Source organism: Aptenodytes patagonicus, chromosome 1, assembly GCF_965638725.1.
Source record: "Aptenodytes patagonicus chromosome 1, bAptPat1.pri.cur, whole genome shotgun sequence".
Taxonomy (NCBI): Eukaryota; Metazoa; Chordata; class Aves; order Sphenisciformes; family Spheniscidae; genus Aptenodytes; species Aptenodytes patagonicus.
This window is the reverse complement of record NC_134949.1, coordinates 215,244,805-215,265,445: the sequence shown is the minus strand read 5'-3', so window position 1 is coordinate 215,265,445 and position 20,641 is coordinate 215,244,805. Positions and strand designations below refer to the sequence as shown.

The window sequence follows — 20,641 nt, the reverse complement described above, 5'->3', positions numbered from 1 at the left end:
TACCTGCCTGGTCCCTCTCCCTTTGTAGCAGACATGCTGATTTGAAATAGCCTCCAAAATAAAAATTACATCTTAGTGCTGTATTGGGGCCAGAGGAGAACCAGGCTCAATATAGTGTGGATGTGGCCAGACTGCTCCAGAACGAACTGGTCCTAGTGTGAGCAGAAGCCAATTTGCTCCACCTGGCTTCATGGCCAGCATCTCTCCCTGACTGCTTTTTATTTAGCAATGTGGACCTACCCAGGGAGTTGTTTCTCATTGCCTCCAGGGCCATTACACACCCAGTATGGGGACGCTGGTCAGTGTTTCTAGGAGCATCAGGCAGCTGGACAGAGTGTGCTTCTCCCAAAAAGGTGGTAGCGAGTGACTGGTCAGGGAAGTGCACAACTGCAGGAGCGTGCAGTGTCCTACAAGCGGTCTCAGACTCTAAAATTTTGGCATGAGCTGAAAGGACCGGTTACTGTTACCGTTCTCGTAGGCATGAACACCACTTCCCTCCTCTTGAAGCTAATTTTAGATCATGGAAGTAGCAGCCAGCTTGTGCCTATCCTGCCACTTGTTTTGTAGTCAAATCTATGTTGTATTCATCAAATTAATGCATGAAAGAAATATTTAGGCTGCAATGCCATGTGTACCAAAAGTTAGCAAATGCCTGGTTTAAATTTCCCCATATAACCTGAATGGATCCTGCTCAGACATCCCATCTCTGTGCTGGATGCAGTGAAGCTTCAGGACAAAAAGCATAATGGGACTGTATAATTAAAAATCAGTTTAATGCCTGCACGTAAAAGTGGCTGAATTCAGGTTTCACAAGCAACTCCAAATATGCCATTTCTGGCCATATTCCAGGATTTGGATGTCAACTGCTTCTGCCCTGCATAGCAAGACTCTGATGTGGTGCTGATATATAAACTCCTGCAATTTGTGAAGGCCAAAACTAAGCATTAATTATCTTATGTGAGTGTAATAAGTTACCTTACTATCATCTACAGTGACTGACCCCTGAGCCTTCATTACTGTAACTCAGAGACTTTGGTGGTCCTGATACTCTCATTCCTCTGTGCATGTCTGTGTGGTTTGGGTCTGGGATGTTTGAAAAGGATCACTGTCTTATGTGTTTGGCTCAAAAGATAAGGAGGAGTAGTACAATCCCGTATCCTCTTTCCTGCCCTTGAAAGGCAAGGGCCTCATGTCCCTGCAATTTGTTTGAGAGATTGAGAGGGACATACGCTACTGTTGGGGAGTTTATGAAGGAAGGTGATAGCCCTCATTTCTCAGCTGGGGAATTCCTGCCCCTGACAAGGAAGGGGAAGGATGAGAAGTAAGTTTTAGTGCTGGATCTGTTGGCACTACTGTGGAGGGAAGAGAAAGAAGCCTAAGGCAACCTTTTTTTTTTCCCTGCCCGGGGATGGCACCCCTCTGTCCATCATGGGGGCCCCAGAGTGGTGTGACGGGACTGTGACGCGAAGCACAGTCCTCCACCATCTCCCAGCTGCAGCTGCTCTGGCATCTCAGCAGTGTCTCCAGGCAGTATCTGCTGCTGCTCTGCCAACAGGTTCAGCCCATCCTCAGCATGCTGATAGATGAGCTCGGGTGGTTCGTGAGCAGAGACGGTTTGGAGGCTGATGCTTTGGCTGGGACACGCTTGCTTTGGCCAACTCTGCTACAAAAGCAACTGCAGAGAGCAGAGGTGCTTGTGGGGTTGGCAGTGCCTGAAACCAGCAGGAATTCAGAATGAGCCCTGGCTTGAACCATCAGCATGTGCCTCACAGCTCCCTCGGATGCTTCAGTTGTGCTGGAGCATTGCCAACATGCTTTCCAGCCTAAGGAAACTGAGAAGTGAAATAACAGAGATTTAACATTAAATGTCTCAACCAAAGCAGAGGGGAATTTCCCAGGGCAAAGATACTTCTTTACCCCGAGGGCATTCCCTGTGCTGAGTACAAATACCTGCTTTCAAAAAATGGAGACGTGATCCCTTCCCAGAGAAGGGTCACAAGAATCCTTTGTAAAGTCAAGGGTTAAGTAACGTTAATGTAGGATGGACCGGTGTCCCCAGTAAGAGATATTAATTCACTTTTAGAAGGGAAAAGAAGGAAAGGAGACAAATGTCCATGTTCTGCTCAAACATTTCTTCATGGACAAGATTTAAAGCCTTTGGCTGTATGAATATGTTGCTCAATAACCTGAATATCTGTTAGCTCAGTGCCCATTGTAAAAATGCTTGGATAATATTCTATAGAGCACATTCCCTCTCTGATTAAACCTAACACAAAACCGAACACATTTCAAATTTATACTATGGCGACAGTGAAGATGAACAAAGTTATTTTCTTCACTGTGAGGCCTGTGAAGTCACAAGTAATGCAGCTGTGTTAGGTGATGGGCAGCTTAGGGAATCAGGGCTGTGTTTGCTCAGAATGAGTATTTGCTGTTACAAAGAATTTTCCTCTATTCCCTAAGGATGATATCAATTGCTACTAGTCCAAATTAACTGTTTCAATCATAACATCTTTCAGAGAGATATGCTGGAGCAGGAGAGGGGAAAGATACAAGGAGTGAAGTTTTCACCTTTGCTCTGCCTCTTCTATAATGAATAAAAGAAGAAAAGCGGTGAAGAAGAATCCGTAAAAGCCCCAAATGCAGCTGGAAGAGATGTTCCCTCATGCAGAAAACAGCCATTGGTCTGCCCTCTAAAGATGCTTTCAGAAGCACTGGACCTGGTATTTTGAGAAGATGATGCTGGAGACAGAAAGGCCCAGAGCAAGAGCACAGCCACAGCGCAGAGCAGAGTGGCTGCCCCAGGCAAAAGCTCTGGTGTCCAGAGGGCAGTTGCTGTGGGGTGTGTGCCACAACTTAGCCAATGTCCCCAAAGCCATCTAAGCTATGCAGACTAGTTCGGGATCAGGAACATGCCAAGGTATCTTAAGACCACTTTAGCCCTATTCCCGGAGCTGCAAGTTTCTCAGTTCAGTAAAAATCTGATTTAATGTCATAAGCTCTCTGAGAAAGATGTCTGTTTTCCTTTAGAGACTCCATTCCTCCCCTTGCAAGCTAAGGCACTGAATTTACTTGAATCCTTAACTAAGCTTTCCCCCAGAAAGCACCCGCTGACCTGAGAATCTCACCAACAGTGTTTCTGTCTCAGATTTGCTTTTTCCTAAAAGGTTATAGAGAAAGTTCCCTGTTTGGGAACTTAAGAGCTCTGATCCTAGGTACAAGGCAGATTTAACAGCAGCAGCCGAACTGGTGACCACCCCTGGCTGCCCACCCCATCCTCCCCAAGAGAACCACTCCTTGGAGAGGCCATGGGAAGCATCGCTCTGCTACTGGCCAATTAATCCACAACCTGGCGTAGCGGGATAAATTGAAACCACCAGCCAGGATGCTTGCCTTCTGTTTCCTGGAGAGGAATTTTGAGCTGGCTTTTTTGTCCGTGCTGGGGGTTATTCACTGGTATTTTAAATTGTGAACTTCATGTCACCGTTTTATACTGCAGACTAGCATGTTCTTCACCCATCTGATAAGAATCGTCTAGCATCTTTGTGTATAAATCTGTTAGGTCATGCCTGCATTTTCCAGCTATTGTTTTAGGAGTCTCTTTTTGGTATTTAAAAAGGGAAATATCTTCTTTAATACCGTCTTCCAGCTTTGAAGCTGTGCTGAACAACAAAGACAGACAAACATTTAATTCTCCCCTAATCCTTTAAATATCCTTACAAGCACATGGTGTTCACACACTGTTAAGCCTGTCTCCTGTAGCAGCTGTACGTCGTCTTCTGAGTCTGCCTTTAAAGCCTGCAGCTTCAACTGGGGCGGAACAGGAGCCCGCGATACTTCATCCCGTGGTGGCTGTCTTTCTGGGTGGTATGGAGAGGGATGTTTTTCCATAATAAAGCGATCATCTGGATTGAATTGAAGACATCTAGTCCTCACACAAGCTACTCCTGTTTGGTTTTGTGAAGCAAACAAAGACGTCAACTTAGACATGCTCCGGGCTGGATTCAGGTATCTCTGGGACTTTCTGATCATTCCAGCGATTAGCCAGCCTGCCTTGGTAACTTTAACACAAAAGGGCAAGCACAGGATAAAAACCTTTTTCTTCAGGAAAGGGGGTCAAATGGAAGATTTCCTTAACTTCACCCCCCAGGAAAAAGGCTGAAGGGGCAGGCAGGACAGTTGGGTCAAACCCAATTCTCTCAGGCCTCCTGCCGTGTTTTTATGGTATGGGAGCGGAGAGTGATTCGAGTAGCTGCATTACAGGATGGGGGTGGGGTGGGTGATGTTCATGTGAATTGGTGAGTATTCATTGACTTAAGCCCCGCAAAACTGTGTTTACTGATTCTTTTCCTTTTCTTCCTCAACATGAAAACTTTCCACTTGTTTTCCATAGTTTTCCTGACTTCCTGTGAGGACCCATGAAGACATTTAGTCTATTCCACTGGCTGAAGGCAGATAAACCGTACCAGTATAATTTCTGACAGGTGTCTAACCAGGTCTCGAGGATCTTCAGACCCCATACCCTCCTCAGACAGTCCACCCTCATATTATCCTTCCTGTTAAAAACTTCCACCTGGCATCTATCCTGAACCCATTATTTCTTGGCCTCTACAAATCAATATGGAAATACATAATCTTTTCCCCTGGCAGCAATGATATATCTATGCAAAGACTCCTTGTCCTATCCCCACTCAAACCTTCTCTTCTTTAGGTTAAACCACCTCAGTTCTTTTCTATATATTTTCTAGACTTCTGATCATTTGCATTGCTTATTTCTGCCCAGAGTACATCACGTTACCAAGGTGCCCCTATTCTGCAAGCAACCATGGGGTTAAAATCTGAGGGCCAGACATCACCATTTTGATCAGCATGGGCATGGAAGCCAGACTTTGGGCTCCTTTTCGAAAATCTTGCCTTTTATCAAAAGACGTAAAAGCCTGGTGCAAGCATTCTCTGATGAAAGCTTGCATAGCTTAATAGAAAGTAGCATTTCTGGAGCTAATCTGCCATCCAAATGCACAGCTACACTGTGTTGCGGTGTTGGTGGCCATTGGGAGATTTTTCTTTATTGCATGCTCTCGCTTACTGAAAGCTAAAACTGACCTAATAGCAGGAGGCTTTGGAGGCACAGCAAAGTGTATAAAAAGGACACTATTTCTTTTTTTTTTTTAAAGAAAACTGAAAAAGAAAACCAAAATAGGCCATTACTGAGGCTTAAAAAACCCGATGTAACAAAAGGAAATTTCTGAGGTTTTGTGCACTTGAGTCACTTGCAAAAAGACTTTATTCAATGTGGAGAAAGTAATGAAATGTTCTCCAGGATGGGGGTTTTCTTCTGTTTTTTAATGATTTGCTTCTTTAAAAGGCACTATCTTGTCAGCATTTGAAAGCTTCTCTTTGTAACCCTCTAAAACACTCCAGACATTTTCTACAAGAAGGGTTTAAACTCCCCAGTATAAACAGATGGTCTGTTGGTATTTGTATGTAAGAAGCTAGCAGATTATATTGTAAAACAGACTGGACTAAGTCTTTGGGGTTGGAGGGAAAGTTAATGAATAAGATTAACATGCGATGGCTTTACTATAGTGAGATCCACACAATTAATCAAGACCGTTGTTGAACATTATAATATAAAGGTGCAATGGAAATATGGGGAAACTCCTTTGATTAGTGGATTTGTTTCTTAAATGAAGGGAAAGGTTGGCTCTGTGGGAGTGTTATGCATGAAATCCTGATTTTAGCTGTACTAATGCAGTTAGCTTGCTGCTCACATGTGAATGAGGACACCACATAGCCCTGCAGCTTCGATCAGCCTTTTGGGAACACACATGGAGTTCCTCCCTCTGCTGCAGACATCCTGTGAGCCTGGTTATCCAACAGACGAAGGCTAACATGTTCACACTAAGGAAACCACAGGAGAGAGTACAACGTGTTTCTTTACACGAGTTTTAATTTGGTGTAGAGTTCGGTTACTCATAGAGTTACTATGAATAACATCATGCCAGCTAGAAGTTTTGCTGGAGGACAAGTAACATGGAAAAAAAGCACGATCCTTAAGAGAAAAAGGAACTCAAGAAAGGAATAAACCATCATTGGCAAAGTTGACGTGCCAAGTCACAAAGGGATATTTTGGCCAATGCATATATATTCTTCGACATTCCTCAGTATTTCCTTAAAGACCTGGTAAGTTTAATGAATCAAATAATATGCAACGTGCATTCTGACATATTTCTCTTTTAAAAACTACACTTTTGGAATATTTTTCAAATTCCTTCTAAAATAAATTTGAAGAGACACAGCCAACTTGCTGAGTCCCCAGATATGCCTTTCCTAGAGAAAGTTAGATGCCTTTCATTGATGGAAATTATATTCATATATGAATTACACTCATATATTAACCTGACTGACATGTATGATCAGTTTATGGAACTAACCCTATGGGCTACTTCTATAAGAAGGAGCTTTCCAAATCAAATCCTTAAATGATAACACAATAATTTCTAATAAGGATTTCTTAGTCAGCTGTTACCCTGGAGCTAGTGCTCTTCAGGCACTAATTTAATTTTTAAAAATTTTTTTAGGCCTCCAGAGTTGAACTTCCCTGTTATACTTAGAGACCAGGTCAGCAAAACAGGCAATCTGAATACATTCCCTGGTTTTATTTTCACCATGTCACTCCAACATAACGGTGACAAGGGCAAATTCTGCCCTTAGGTGTTGTTTATTGATCTTCACAATGGCCAGGAACCTTTCCTTTCATGTCAAATCAATATTGAGGGATAGATTTTACCATCAGATGTGTTAACTTGAACATGAGCCGCATGGATGCACCTACACTCAGCATTTCACCCAAACGCTTAACACCACCACAGGATTTTCCCAATGTTCCTGGGCACAAAGGATAAAACAGAGCAACTGTGTCCTGTAGAACGAGGCAGACCAGTCAGCCAGAGTGAAAACATCACAGACAGCCCTCCAAAAAACGTAGATAGAGCATCTTTGTTGTCTCAAGCCGTGCACAGGAATGCACGACATGTCTGGGGAGAGAGGGCTGCACACCAGGCACACACCAGCACAGCCAGTGGGACTTTAACTGCTGCGCCGGGAGATGCCGACAGGCTCTGCAGTTGCACGTCCTGAGGATGACTGAGCAGCTCATCTAACCTTGACACCCAGGCAGCAGCAATACAAACATCAACACATGTTCACCAGGAGCTGCAGTCGCTTGCTGGGTGCTTGCTCTTCAGCACAGAAGAGGCTTTTGCAGAAAAAACAATCATTTAAGCTTCAATTCTTTTATAGAAGTTCCTTATAGTGAGAATGCAAGATTGGCAAATGCTAGTTTGGGGTTGGGTTTCTTTTTTTTTAAAAACCTAGATTTTTAAGTCCTAAACAGGCTGCTTTTATCAGATCGCCTGACCTGTTCTGTAGCGTATGGATTGGGATTTCATCCTGCAAGTCCTCCATTAAGACAGTAACTTGTGGCTGAGCTAGTTTGTAACAATTTTGTGAACTAGAAAAAAAAGAAATAAATTTTATATTTTATTTAAATGGATACTTGGGATGTGATTTGGAACCCTATTAAAGGGGCTCTGTCAAAGTGGTCTGCATGACCCAGAATGCCTAATTTAAAAATTAGGGTGATGTAAGCTTTTACCATGCTCTCGGCTTTTATTGTGGCAGGATCCTCTTCATGTCATCCCTGGTTCCTGCAGCTGCCGGATCACTGTGCTGCCGTGGGAGGGAGCAGCACTCTTGGCTGTGCCACCCGTCCAAGCTGGTAGCGCTTCCTGCCAAGTGATTGGGATGCAGTGGGAAAGGTCAGCGCTCGCCCGAATCTGGTGCAGTTCCTGATGTGCTGTGTCTGGCCAGGCAGGGAAAATATTCACTGCCACCTGTGTCTCCCACCCCCTCCATGTGGCCTCGCTGGCTCCATCTCCCTGGGTACGGGAGACAGGTCTGGGGACATTTTCTGGCATGGAGGCCACGTGGCGCAGGGTGACTCGTGTCCATATTATTATACCCTCTTATCCCTCTTATCCTGCATCCAAAGTGGGAATGGCTCTTGGTTGTGGGACCTGTTTGGGAGGGCGGTCGTTGCACCCAAGCACTACCAGGGACCCTCACAGCCTGCTGGCACAGACCACTGCGCCCCAGGGCCTGGGAGGGGTCTCTGGCTGTTTTTCAGCTCACTGATATAGACGTAGCTTCTTCAGCTGGGCAGCAGCCCTGCCTGAGGCTCCCCCATCCCACCTGCCCTGTCTTCTGCCTTTACAGCCGGGATAGACTAAGAGGCACCTTTAGGGCATGAGTTTCTTGACCTATTTCACACGTACTCTCGGATGAGTGGGACTGTGCTCTATTTTCCACCCTTGAGTGCGAGGGGAGTACCGTCTGCCACATGCGCTGGAGATGCTGAAGTGAGAAGAGAGCCACACACCTCCTGGGCACCTCCTCGCTTCAGCATCTCCAGCTGGCACAGGGAGCGCGGGCACAGCTGGGGTGGTGGGCCACAGGGCGCGAGCCATCATCCCTCCCCTGTCCCTCCTTGTGCAGCCCCCATATGGCAGGGAAGGGCAGAGGAGCCGTTTGCGGGTGGGAGTCAGACATAATGGAGGGACTGAGCAGTACTGGCAAAAAAATAGGAGGGCAGCAGCCAGCAGAGCTGGGGTTGTGGAGGGCAGCCAAGGAAGGTGTCTCCCCACTTACCCCATGGGGGAAGGTGAGCGGAGGGGACTAAAAGGGCAGATGCGCTTCATGGCAGTCCCTGAGCATCACCAACAGCAGTGAAGCAGTTAAGGTGTGGGGAGCTCTTTTTCATTTGCTACATCTGAAAATAGCACAGCGCATCCTTCGAGCATGGGCAGTGCTGTGCTGACATTTGTCCCTTCGAAGCGTCCCCTCTGCCACCCCTTGCCGCTCAGTTCATGGGAAGAGACACCCACTTGGAGATGGAGCCCAGCTATCGAGGAAAGCTTCTCGAGGAATGGGACATCACTTCCTCGAGAGGCTGGCCTGCTAAAAATAGCCTGGTGGGGATAAATACTTGTGTGAAACAATCCACAACCCAACGTGATCTGGTATACGCTGGAATTTCTTCAGGCTAAAATGAGGCATAATGCGAGGCAGGCAGGGAGGGAAGGAGAAGCAGCCCGTTGCCTGATTTCTGGCATCTCATTAGGGGTCTCTGCTAGTGGGGAGAGAGAGGCAGATATCTCCAGGGCATGATCCAGGGCAGGGCATGGGCTTGGGGACCTGGCCAGCCCTCTCAGAGTACCTAGCTCTTGGGGTACCCAGCTCTCTGCTTTAACTTCAGCAGGACCCCAGAGCAAATTGCTGTGCTGCAAGATTACACCAACTCATTCACCAGGAGCCAAAATACCATGTGTTATTTGTTAACCCTTGCTGGTGATGAAACCATGTCTTCAGTCAGTAGGAAAACATTGCAGCTCTTTTGCAAAGGGGCAGACTGAGCTCCCAGAAGGTGCCAGATGCACATTTTTCTCACCCCCTCCTAAAATATCACTGTAATTTTAATTTACTCAGATGAACGAGCAGTTGACTAAACAGATATTCATTATAAAATTCATATTAAGAAAAGAGACACTTGGGATAATTTTGATTTATTTACTTGGCAGAGTTTTGATAGCTACTGAAAAACATACTATTCATGTTTAGGTGAAAAATAAATGGAGTCAAATAAGTGTCACTGCATAGTACTAGGAGGTATATACAGCCACATGTAAAAATGCATAAACACAAACATTTCTGTACAGCAACTTTTCCTTTCAGTCTGTATAGAGAAACACTGGTTTATAATATGGGGAAAATATAAAGCAGACATACATGCAACAAGGACATGACAGTTACATAGGTCCCACCTGCCTCCCAAGAGTTACAATAATAATAACAATAATAATAATAATAATAATAAAAGCCTTTTTCAGGGAAAAAATTTGAAACCTGGAATGTTTTCATGTTGAGGTTTCCAGAGAGCTTCAGATGTCAAACATATCTGAAGGTGATTTAAAGGCTTGATTCAAAGCCCTGTGAAGGCAATGGAAAGACTCCATTGGTTACAGTGAGCTTGGGGTCAGACCCAGCTATTTAACCACGATCCCATTCTGCCCTCCCCCAAAATCCAAAGTTGAAGTCTGCAGATAAAAATAAACAATCATATCATACAAAACTTTGTATATAGAATACAAAAGGTAACCGTTGACTTTTTGTATAAAATACAACTTTTTGATAGTATATTTATTTCACATATGTATAAATATAACCCAAATAATATGATTTTTATTATTCCTACCAAAATATTATTACTTTTTGGTTTTTTTTTTTACAAAAGTTTACAAAACAAATATTTCTTTATATTTACAACCCAATACTGAGAAGAGTGCCCGGTCAATGATGAAAAATAGACTATAAGGGTAGTGCACTTAGTCATTGCAAAGAAGGAGAAAAAAGACACTAGCTCCGTTCAGATACAAGTGTTCTGAAGAAATGATATTGGATTCAAGTTTTGGTTGCAGGAGTCTTTCACAAGCTCACATTTCAAATGCATCAGGCATATCTTTACAGGACTGCAAATGGCCTCTACCTTCGTTGAACTTACTTAAGATGGGATGTAATTTTGATCCCGGGGATGGCACTCACAGCCCAGCATCTTCTCCACTCCAGGCTGAGGCCAACAGGACAAAGCTCAGCACTGAATCCACCACCGGATGATATCCTGAAGTCTTGGGACCAGCTCCTCAGCTGAACAATTTTTTTACATCATTTGAGGATCTGGAAAACAATCTGGTCTTAATACAGACAGTGGTGGCTTTTTCAACAGCACGTGAGGGTGGTTGAAGTAGCCAGACTTCAGTGCCCATTGCTAATGATGATACTAACTCAGCCTCGGCCTTAGTGGCATCGCAGTCGTCTGTTCCTACCAGAGCTTTGGCAGTCACTGCTGACCTGCTCATGGACGGGGTATGTGCCTGTGTGTGAGACAGATGAGCCGATCTTCCCTCCACTTTAAACTCATGTAGCTACTATTTCAGTCTAGTTTTGCACAATTTACAGGGGACTCATTTGTTAGACCATGTCTGTATCTCTCCAAACTTAGGTGGGGCGCCAGTGACCTGGGCTGAAAAGCTCCTTAAAGACTTGGAAAAATTTATACTGGCATATCAAAGGGACCGCATGCACCCCAGCCAAAACCGGGGAGAAGAGGGAGCTTTCTGGGCAGCTGAGCCACCATGTTACACAATGCAGGGCTGTGCAACGATCACTAGCTGGGGCAGCAGAAGGGACTCTTCAGCAGGCTTTCTCGTCCCTCTTATGAAAAACATGTCTGGGAATGAACAGCATCATGGACCAGCCCGCCTCAACTGGCATATCTAGCTAAATGCCCACGTTACACCTTTCCTGGAGGTGCTGGTGCTCGTTTGTGTGACGATGCTTCTTGAAACATCATGAAAAATTGTGCCCACGTGAAATGACAGGGTGAAATGACTGGAAAAGCCTTATTAAAACCTCTCTTGAGAAATAGGTCAGATAAGTGCAGAGGCTATTGTCAAGTACTCTACTCATCTCACTGCCACTAACAAGGATGAATAAAGCACTTGCACAGGGCAGAGCAATGCCTCTTGGCACTGAGGCATGTGAACGTAGGCATTGTATTCCTTTGCCACATCTAGTTTTAGCTAATTCAGAGGAGGCTGTGAAACACGTCGCACCACATCATTTTAAAGAACAGCATTTTCATTTGAATTGCAAGATCTGTTCCCATCTATGAATCCTCCTGTCTGACTCACTGCGGAGCTTCTTTATAGTGACATAGCACCTCCTTCTGATGCCCTTACTGACCAAGTCTATAGGAGAAAATTTAACACAGTTGAGACTATTCCCTTGGACCGAGGTCAAGTGGTGTGGAATAACCTGTATCCTTACTGCTCTGCTCTGTTAGCCTCCAAGGCAAGGTGGCTGCAGACTGTCTATGGGAATGGTCCTTGCCCCAGGTTAACTCCCTAGTGATGCACAGAAATTTCTCAGGGCAATGTTAGCTGGGCCATCCCCAAACCCAGAACAGGTGATTGAGTCCAGTGCCCAGAAATATTCCCCAAAACTGTTTCATTTACAAGCACAGATGTGGCTGAGTGGAGCCTCCTCCTGTGAGTAACCCAGGTGGTTATAACTGATCTGCATGCTAGTTTCATAGGCAGAGCCTCTCGTACTCTGCCCGATGGAGGCTGTGGGGACCTGTGCCATCATTTGACCTCTTTCATCTTCCCCCATATGGCAAAGGGAAAGCAGGATGGAGCCAAAATGCTGTGCAATCAAAACGGTAGCCTCTCCCCAGACAGAGATGCTGGCATTTCTGCTGGGGTAAACCTGTTCGATAGAAGAGGACCGGGCTTAACTACCTGACACTCGCTGTGGGTTAAGATGAAGATAAGGATAGTGTCTTAGCTGAGCCACTTCATGCATTTGCCCTCCTCTAAGCTGGTCTGGGAAAGTAGTCGGTGAGGGTCAAATTGTGAGCACCCTTCTCACTTAAGTTGTCCATTAAGTCACTGGAGTCCCTGGGGTAGGGCAAGGTGGCAAAGTGAGGATCCTGAGCTTTGGTGTAGTTCATCTCATGTTTCCCTCAATGCCCAAAATGATTGTGCTGCTGGCAGGACAGTAGCCTTCTCTGATACTCGCTGCAAGCACCGATGAAAGGGAGAAAGCGAACACTAGAGCACACTGAGTAACGCACTGGATGATGTTTCCTTCTTCCCTTGGATGAGACCACTTACCCTTTTGTGTGCTACAGAACATAGAGGGTTTAAACCAAAATCATCAGGAAAGCAAATGTGAGTTTGTACTGTGTAGAAGTAAACAGTTTTTGTAACACAATGAGATTTACACAGGACCTGATGCCGTCAGGGCTGAGTAGTCCCGAGGAAGTAAAGGGCTGCAATCACAGTGACTGAAGAGCTGTGGACCGCTTGAGCTCTTACTTGCACTCAGAGAAATGATGTTCCACAACCCATACCACTGTCTGGTGCTTGCGTGTGTGGGAAGCTAAACACGTTTTTCCACGCAGCCCCCGTGAGAAGAACTGATGGGTTTGCAAGGCGCTGGGCACTGGTGTGGGGAACAGACCCTTCACACATTCTCACTCCTTTGTGGCAGGCATGAATATCACTTACGTTATCGTTTCATTGGGGGAGACTTCAGTTTTGTTCTTAGAGCAACTCTTCAAACAGGGCAGTCGCCCTACGTGGTATTTTAAAGGACAGCCCAGTTACTGGAGTGTAAATTAATAAAGCAGGTTGTTGGCATCTAAAGAGAAAGCTAATGTCCTTCCTGCCTCTTCATCTGGTTCACCCTTGGTACTGTCTCTTACGAGTGGTTCCCCAATATTTCATCGAGGTTGATGTCTTTCATCCAGTCATCGTTACCAGGTTCCGTTTTCAGTAAAGAATCTATAAAGTCTGAGTCACTGTTGAGCGCAGGTCCTATACTGTCACCTTGCTGGTTCAGAAAGTCAAATGCTAGGTCATTACCATGGTCACTTCCTTGGTAAGCCCGAGAGTTTTGGTTGGTAGATGTGAAACTGGTTGATGGCAGAGATGATGGAGGTGTCATATTTGTTCCTGGCTGATTCAAGGTAGGCACAGTCTGTCCTCTCAGCTGGTTAGGTCTTATGCTGAGACCCCGTAGTGAGCCAGCAGACTGTCCATTTAGAGTCTGGTGCATTTGGTTTAGAGGAGGCCTCATTTGGACTCCCGCTGTTAACTGATTAGGAGGTGCCAATGCACGCTGAGGAAAATGCTGGTTGCCTACGTTGCGTTGCAAAGACTGGTTAGGATATGGAGTGCCGGTGGGGAAACGGACCCCTGAGGGTTTCAGTGCATCCTGCTGCTTCACTGCAGCTTCTTGCGGGGCCCAGTTCTGGGCAGTGGCAGTAGCCGTGATCATCACGTTGGCCGGCCTTTGCGTGGGGATACCTGTGGCTCCGTGGTTCAAGCTTGGCCTTACTTGCTGTGAGTTGACCACCGACCCCGTCCCAAAAGCTGCTACGTTGTTTCCCTGCGTCATGGTTTGCTGTCGAGACATCATGGGGTTATTCTGACTGGGCAGGACTTGATTTTGGTTTCTGTGTGGCTGCATTTGGTTCATTCCTGGAGTCACATTGTATGCGCTTGGTTGGTTGCAAGGAAGGTTCCCGTAGCAGCCCATACTCCGAGCGGCAGGAACAGAAGGCATTCGGGTCCCAGTGGGGGTGGACATGAGGCTGGAGCTCTGGGTCATGATGCTATGAGTTGAAATTGGGTTGGATAACGACATGTTGTTGGAGCTCATACTCACAGCTGGTGAACCACCTGGAAAGGAGAAAACAAAAGTGTTAAAACAAACATGAGTGCATCAATGCGTGGTGTCATTCAAATACCAACAGGTTAAAAATCCAGTTTTCTAGCAGCAGAATTTCTTGAAGAAGATACCTTGTTCTTAACAGGACTTGCATGAACTTGCTCAAGGCCTTAAAGATGTGTATCATCCAAAGGGTGGTTTGGTCTATATGAAGCCATTGGTGGTCTTTCCATCCCTTCAGAGGACATCATATAAGCCAAAACCAGTATTCATTGTAAGAGAAATATTGGAGCAGGGAAGGACAGACAGAACCACTGGGCAGGAGGGAAGACTTTTTCGCTTTTTTTTACAGAAACACTAGACACCTTGGACAGGACAAAGCCTGTCTAAGTGAGCAGAGGCAGAAGAGATCAAAAACTTTTCTTCCTTACAGGGCATGGCTCATCCTGGCTCCCTCTAGAGACAATGGGGAGTGACAGGCACCATCATCAGGCCCCTTTTCCACCTTTCTTAGACACCTACAGCAGTGGTATCTATCCCTTCTGGAAATGCCTGTCCCAGATGATAGCAGGAGCGAAGACTGCGTCTCACACGTTTGCAGCACTCAGAGCCTCCCTCCCAGCCAGGTGCTGGGAGAGCAGCTCAGCCCAGTCTGTGACCTGCTTGTCCTCCCACATGGCAGCTGAGAAGTCACAAGGACATCGCTCAGTGCTGTGCCTGGTGAGTGCCACCCACATGCCCCTTCTAAGCTCTATTCCCAGCTGGGCTGTGGCCATTTGCCCCTGCAGAAGCTGACTTGCCCATGAGGGAGCCACACGTGATACCTGATGTACAGGCATTTGCTGCATGTGAACATCACCTTTTGTGCATCAGAAAACTAGAAGTTATAAGTTGACATAAATCTACCATTCGTGGCTAATTCTGCCCAGTGGAGGATTTTCCTGTACCTGACATTTGCCAATGTATCACAAGAAGAGAGGTTTCTCTTCAGCCTCCAAACCTCAACACAAACTCACTTCTGTAGCAGATTTGCAGCTACATAGTCTCTATTTTGAGGCCACAATAAGTCATTTATGCAATGTAGGTTGATTGTTTATGCAGTGCAAGGCTCTGAATTAATCCCTGAGAGATTGGTTGAAGAAGACCAAATGTTTTCTAAACACAGCCAGTGTAGATGGCACTGAGGACAACCCCCCTCTGCACACAATCAGCTGCTCCACAGCTTAATTCCCTTTGCTACTGTTGCTTCCAGTACAAGCCCTACAAGAAGTGCAGCTAGGAGAAGTCAGGTTTCAAGGCAAACGAAAGGAGATGTTTCTTCACACAACGTGTGGGTCAGCCGAGGAAATCTTTGCCACATGGCACAGCGCAAGCTAAATTCTCGTACCACTTTGGGTGGCTCCCAAAGTGTGAGAAAAGCTGTTGAATGGCTTGCTACCAAGATACCAACACATTTCGGAAATTCCCTGAGACTCTCCCAGAGGAGAACGGAGGAACGTACAGCCCTGGAGCTTTGCTATTTCATAGGTAGCAACCCGTAGCAATTGTTGGACATGGGACACTGCCTTGGTTTGATCCTTTGTACGTACAACAAAACCAGACTGAATTTGACTAACTTTGACTTCGTCATCAAATCTTATTATATATTAGTCTGTGTGATTAATTTTATTAGTTGGTCCATCATCAATTCCTTCTTACCGCACAGGTGCTCCAAGACTGTGATCATGCCTGCAACGTTCTCCAAATACATCAGTCTCAGTGTGTGGCATGTTTTCCAGTCCTTCTGGAGTCCTTTCTTTTCCTTCTGTCCTTCTAAGCTCTTTTCAGAACTTAGTTTTCAACATTTGATTTCAAGGCTGTACACCACAGCTGGTCACAGTAATAGCTCTTGCACATCTCCAACATGGATGTAAAGTAAGCTCTTTTTTCCTTGTTCAGCATCATCTCATACTGTGTTTGTCCTTTCGGTTGCAATCACACAGCCTGTTTACAGTGATATCTGGAGACCTATCAGCCATTTCCTTATGTGCTATGTGAATTTTGTATCACTCTGGTTTCTCAACCAAAATAGGCAGTAGAAAGTCAGATGTTTTAAAGGACATTACCTGAACAACTATTACCTTTATCAAAGTTGTGGTTTCATTGAAAAAAATACCATGCTAGTTTGAAAAGATTCTTTTACCTCAGCCCATGTTGCCTGACATTAATTATATTCCCTTCCTAAATTCTTTATTATTCAGGCTGTATCAGCTCCCCAGTATTTTTACTGAGCTCTGCATTAGGTCACTAGGGCTGCAATTACCTACTTCCTCTTTTAATTTTTGTCATGGCATTAGGAGCCTTCCTTGGAGTTTCAAGACTAAATAAAAAGTGACATTAAGAATTTGGAGAACCTCTCAGCCACCTCTTTTAAAACTCTTGAAGACAAATCAAGTGCATACATATTTTAAAAGTCTATGCTTAGGAACAGCTGTTTAATATACTGTTCCTGTTGAAATTTCACCATAATGATGTTCAGTTCCCTCAGACTGGAACCGAAGAAAAAATTATCATATATTTCTGCCTTTTCTGCATTATTTTTATGCATATGCTATTTCCATTTAGTAATGGATACAAAAGATTCCTTTTTTCCTTAAGTGCTTAAAAATAATCTCTTCTCAAATCATTATTAACACTGAGTGTGACTCCACAACCAGAGTTGCTTGTTCCAAATCAATATAAACATAGATACCTAAATTAAGAAGCTCACCTGGAAGGCAGGCTTTTCCACAAACTGGCTCTGAGCAGGAGACACTTGACTATAGAGTCCTATAATTGTCTTAATAATTACATTGTCCTAACTTAAGCACCTAAATTCAGTCCCCAAGCTGGGCAGTCCCTGGGACAGGAGATGCTGTGAGGAGTCCACCTGGTTTTACCCCCACAGGAACAATCAGATTCTCCTCCATGTCCTCCCAGGGAGCCCCCTAACTGAATTTAGCTTTGGAAATGAAGAGGAGAAAATCAGTGCTCAGCAGGCAACCTCACGATTAGCCCCGTCTTTGGCTTTGCTAATGGGTTGTGCATTGCTCACTGCTTTTTGGAAATACTGTAACATCTTTTTGCAGGGGTGATAGAGATGGGGGCCCTGATTCTTTGCTCCCTTATGCCAGTAGTAAAGAGGAGGAATGGCACAGAAATTAGTGGCATTTCAAAGACCTAGACCAGCCATCTGAGGAGTGCTGGTTCTCTCCCTCCAGCTGAACTACAAGTTTGTGGAGTCCCTTCACTTGCCGCTGGGATGAAGCCCCTCCCGGGGTGACCCTGCCAGCTGTTGAGCAGCCCCCAGGGCTACCATCGCACTGCTCCTGCAAATGCCACGCTCTTTAAAGAGCACAAGTGGTCGGGACATGGGTTGTACTTGTTGTGCAAAAGACTAAGTTTCCTCTTTCTTTGTATTGCTATTTTTATCCTTTTATTTTTAACACAAATATTTTCCATTCTGATTTCTTCCAGATGGGAAGAAATGTCTTCCCCGGCAGCACTGTGTACAGCAGCTGGGCACCCCAGGCTACGGCGATTCAGAGAAACGCCTTCACTGCCTGATTCACCTCCTCTTGTCTTGGGGGTTTCTTGCCGTGACATGGCACTATGGGGAAAAGCATAGAGGAATATAATGCTTAACCAGGTGTCTCCAAGCCCCTATGTTATTTTATTTAACTTTTTGTCTCTTCTTCCCTGACCTGAGCAAAGCTATACCCAGAAAAAGGGAACAGATTCCCTGCTGTTACTCCCTTATGCAAGAGTTTCCTAATCACTCCATCTGGTAGCTTTGCTGCGAGCTCCCAGCACAGCCCTTTCTCCCAGGCTTGCCTGAAAAGCTGCTCTCCTCCCTGGGCTCACTCAGCGGGGACTTGAGATTTGAATGGACAAGTGCTGCCAATCCCATGTGTTTCAAACCCAGGAGATGGGACTCCAAATATCACAAGATTGGCAAAAAGTCCATCAGATTAAGAACAACAAGAAGAGCCACATAACAATGGCGATCTACTTATTTTGGAACCTTTCACAGATGTGGCTGCAGTCATTTCCATTTTCTCTCTTGGGCTAGAAATGGATTGTTTTTAAGTAAAAGCCAAGAAACTCAGTTAATAATTTGATTCCAGGAATGAGCCTTTAAACAACACACCAAATCACAGGATTCCCCAGCAAACTGCTGGGGTTGCCAACGCATTTGTTTTATAAGCGCAGGAGGTACCAAGACAGCAAGCAGGGCTCTCTCTGCCCTGTGGCATTGCCCTCACCATGGGTCATTACGCTGGCATCAGTGATGCTTGTGCAAATTTACTGAAGATGATAAATACTCAGGCCCATTAGAAAGCAGCAGTTTCCAGACTGCAGCAAGCTTATTGGTGCTAGAACTTGTAAACAAAGCAAAGGAGTGCATGAACATTGCCTGAGCAGCCCAGCCTGGCTCTTCCACGCATAGCCGGGCTGTAGGTGCCATGGCCAGCAGGTTGGGCAGAGGGGTGGCATGTGAGCAAGCTGCACTTGGGAACTTGTTAAAATAGTAATAAAAGCTGAAGAAGTTTTGCTACAAAGGACAGGTAGGAAGGAAAGATTCAGATCCCTGGCTGAATCTGCAGAGCCAACAGTTATGGAATAACAAACTAACCAAAACATCTTTTTTTTCCTTAGAGTGTTGTATACAAAGATATACTAGAAGGCGAAGGAGGGAAATGAGGATGTAGATGAAGGTCCATCCAGGGGGTCGCCTAGGGTGAGGCAGTCAGCCCCATGCATTATGACTGCCGCTGCTAAGAAAAAAAGGAGGGTAATTGTCATAGGCGATTCCCTTCTGAGGGGAACAGAGGGCCCGATATGCCGACCGGACCCGTCCCACAGGGAAGTCTGCTGCCTCCCTGGAGCCCGGGTCAGAGACATCACTAGGAAGCTCCCTGGTCTGGTATGGCCTTCTGACTACTACCCGCTGTTGGTTATACAGGCTGGCAGTGATGAGGTTCCAGAGAGAAGTCCTGCAGTGATCAAAAGGGACTTCAGGGCACTGGGGCGACTGGTTGAAGGATCGGGAGCTCAATCCCTACAGTGGCAGGGAAGGATACTGAAAGGAACAGGAAAACACACCTGATCAACACGTGGCTCAGGGGCTGGTGCCATCGGAGGAATTTTGGCTTTTTTGATCGTGGGGAGGTTTACACGGCACCGGGCCTGCTGGCGACAGATGGAGTTCAGCTGTCTCACAGGGGGAAAAGGATCATTGCTCATGAACTGGCGGGGCTCATTGAGAGGGCTTTAAACTAGGTTTGAAGGGGGAAGGGGATAAAACCAGGCTCACTGGAGATGAGCCTAGGGGTGGCATGCCGATGCTGGGGGCGAAATCAATAGCCCAGCTCAAGTGCATCTACACCAATGCACGCAGCATGGGCGGCAAACAGGAGGAACTGGAAGCCATTGTGCAGCGGGAGAGATATGACTTAGTCGCCATCACAGAAACATGGTGGGGTGACTCTCATGATTGGAGTGCTACAATGGATGGCTATAAACTCTTCAGAAGGGACAGGTGAGGAAGGAGAGGCGGTGGGGTGGCCCTGTATGTTAGGGAGTGTTTCAATTGTCTAGAGCTCAACGATTGTGATGATGAGTGTTTATGGGTAAGGATGAGGGGGAAGGCCAACAAGGCAGATATCCTGCTGGGAGTCTGTTATAGACCACCCAACCAGGATGAAGGGGTGGATGAAGCGTTCTACAAGCGGTTGGCAGAAGTCTCACAATTGTTAGCCTTTGTTCTTGTGGGGGACTTCAACTTCCCGGACATCTGCCGGAAATACAACACAGCAGAGAGGAAGCAGTCTAGGAGGTTCCTGGAGTGTGTGGAAGACAACTTCCTGACACAGCTGGTAAGGGAGCCTACCAGGGGAGGTGCCTCGCTGGACCTGCTGCTTACAAACAGAGAAGGACTGGTGGGAGATGTGGTGGTCGGAGGCCGTCTTGGGCTTAGCGACCATGAAATGGTAGAATTCTCCATTCTCAGTGAAGTAAGGAGGGGGGGCAGCAAAACCGCAACCATGGACTTGCGGAGGGCGGACTTTGGCCTGTTCAGGACACTGGTTGAGAGAGTCCCTTGGGAGACAGTCCTGAGGGGCAAAGGGGTCCAGGAAGGCTGGACGATCTTCAAGAAGGAAGTCTTAAAGGCACAAGAGCAGGCTGTCCCCATGTGCCATAAGAAGAACGGGCGGGGAAGACGACCGGCCTGGCTGAACGGGGAGCTCTTGCTGGGACTCAGGAAAAA

At 46.0% G+C, this 20,641-nt stretch overlaps 1 protein-coding gene across 2 annotated transcripts in view; it reads right to left on the bottom strand.

The window, feature by feature from the left end:
* Positions 1-9,613: 9,613 nt before the first annotated feature.
* The window catches only part of MAML2 (mastermind like transcriptional coactivator 2), a 224,908-nt gene continuing 213,880 nt past the window's right edge, over positions 9,614-20,641 (bottom strand). The window contains exons 5-6 of one of the 2 annotated variants that reach the window (XR_012994421.1): positions 13,188-14,363; positions 9,614-10,047 (exon numbers count right to left, since the gene is read on the bottom strand). Coding sequence is in view for 1 of the 2 variants with exons in the window: in XM_076328255.1 (XP_076184370.1) it covers positions 13,381-14,363 (983 nt within the window). In the remaining variant the exon portion in view is untranslated. Of the gene's footprint in view, positions 14,364-20,641 lie in introns of both variants that reach the window. The other variant, XM_076328255.1, reaches the window with a different exon arrangement.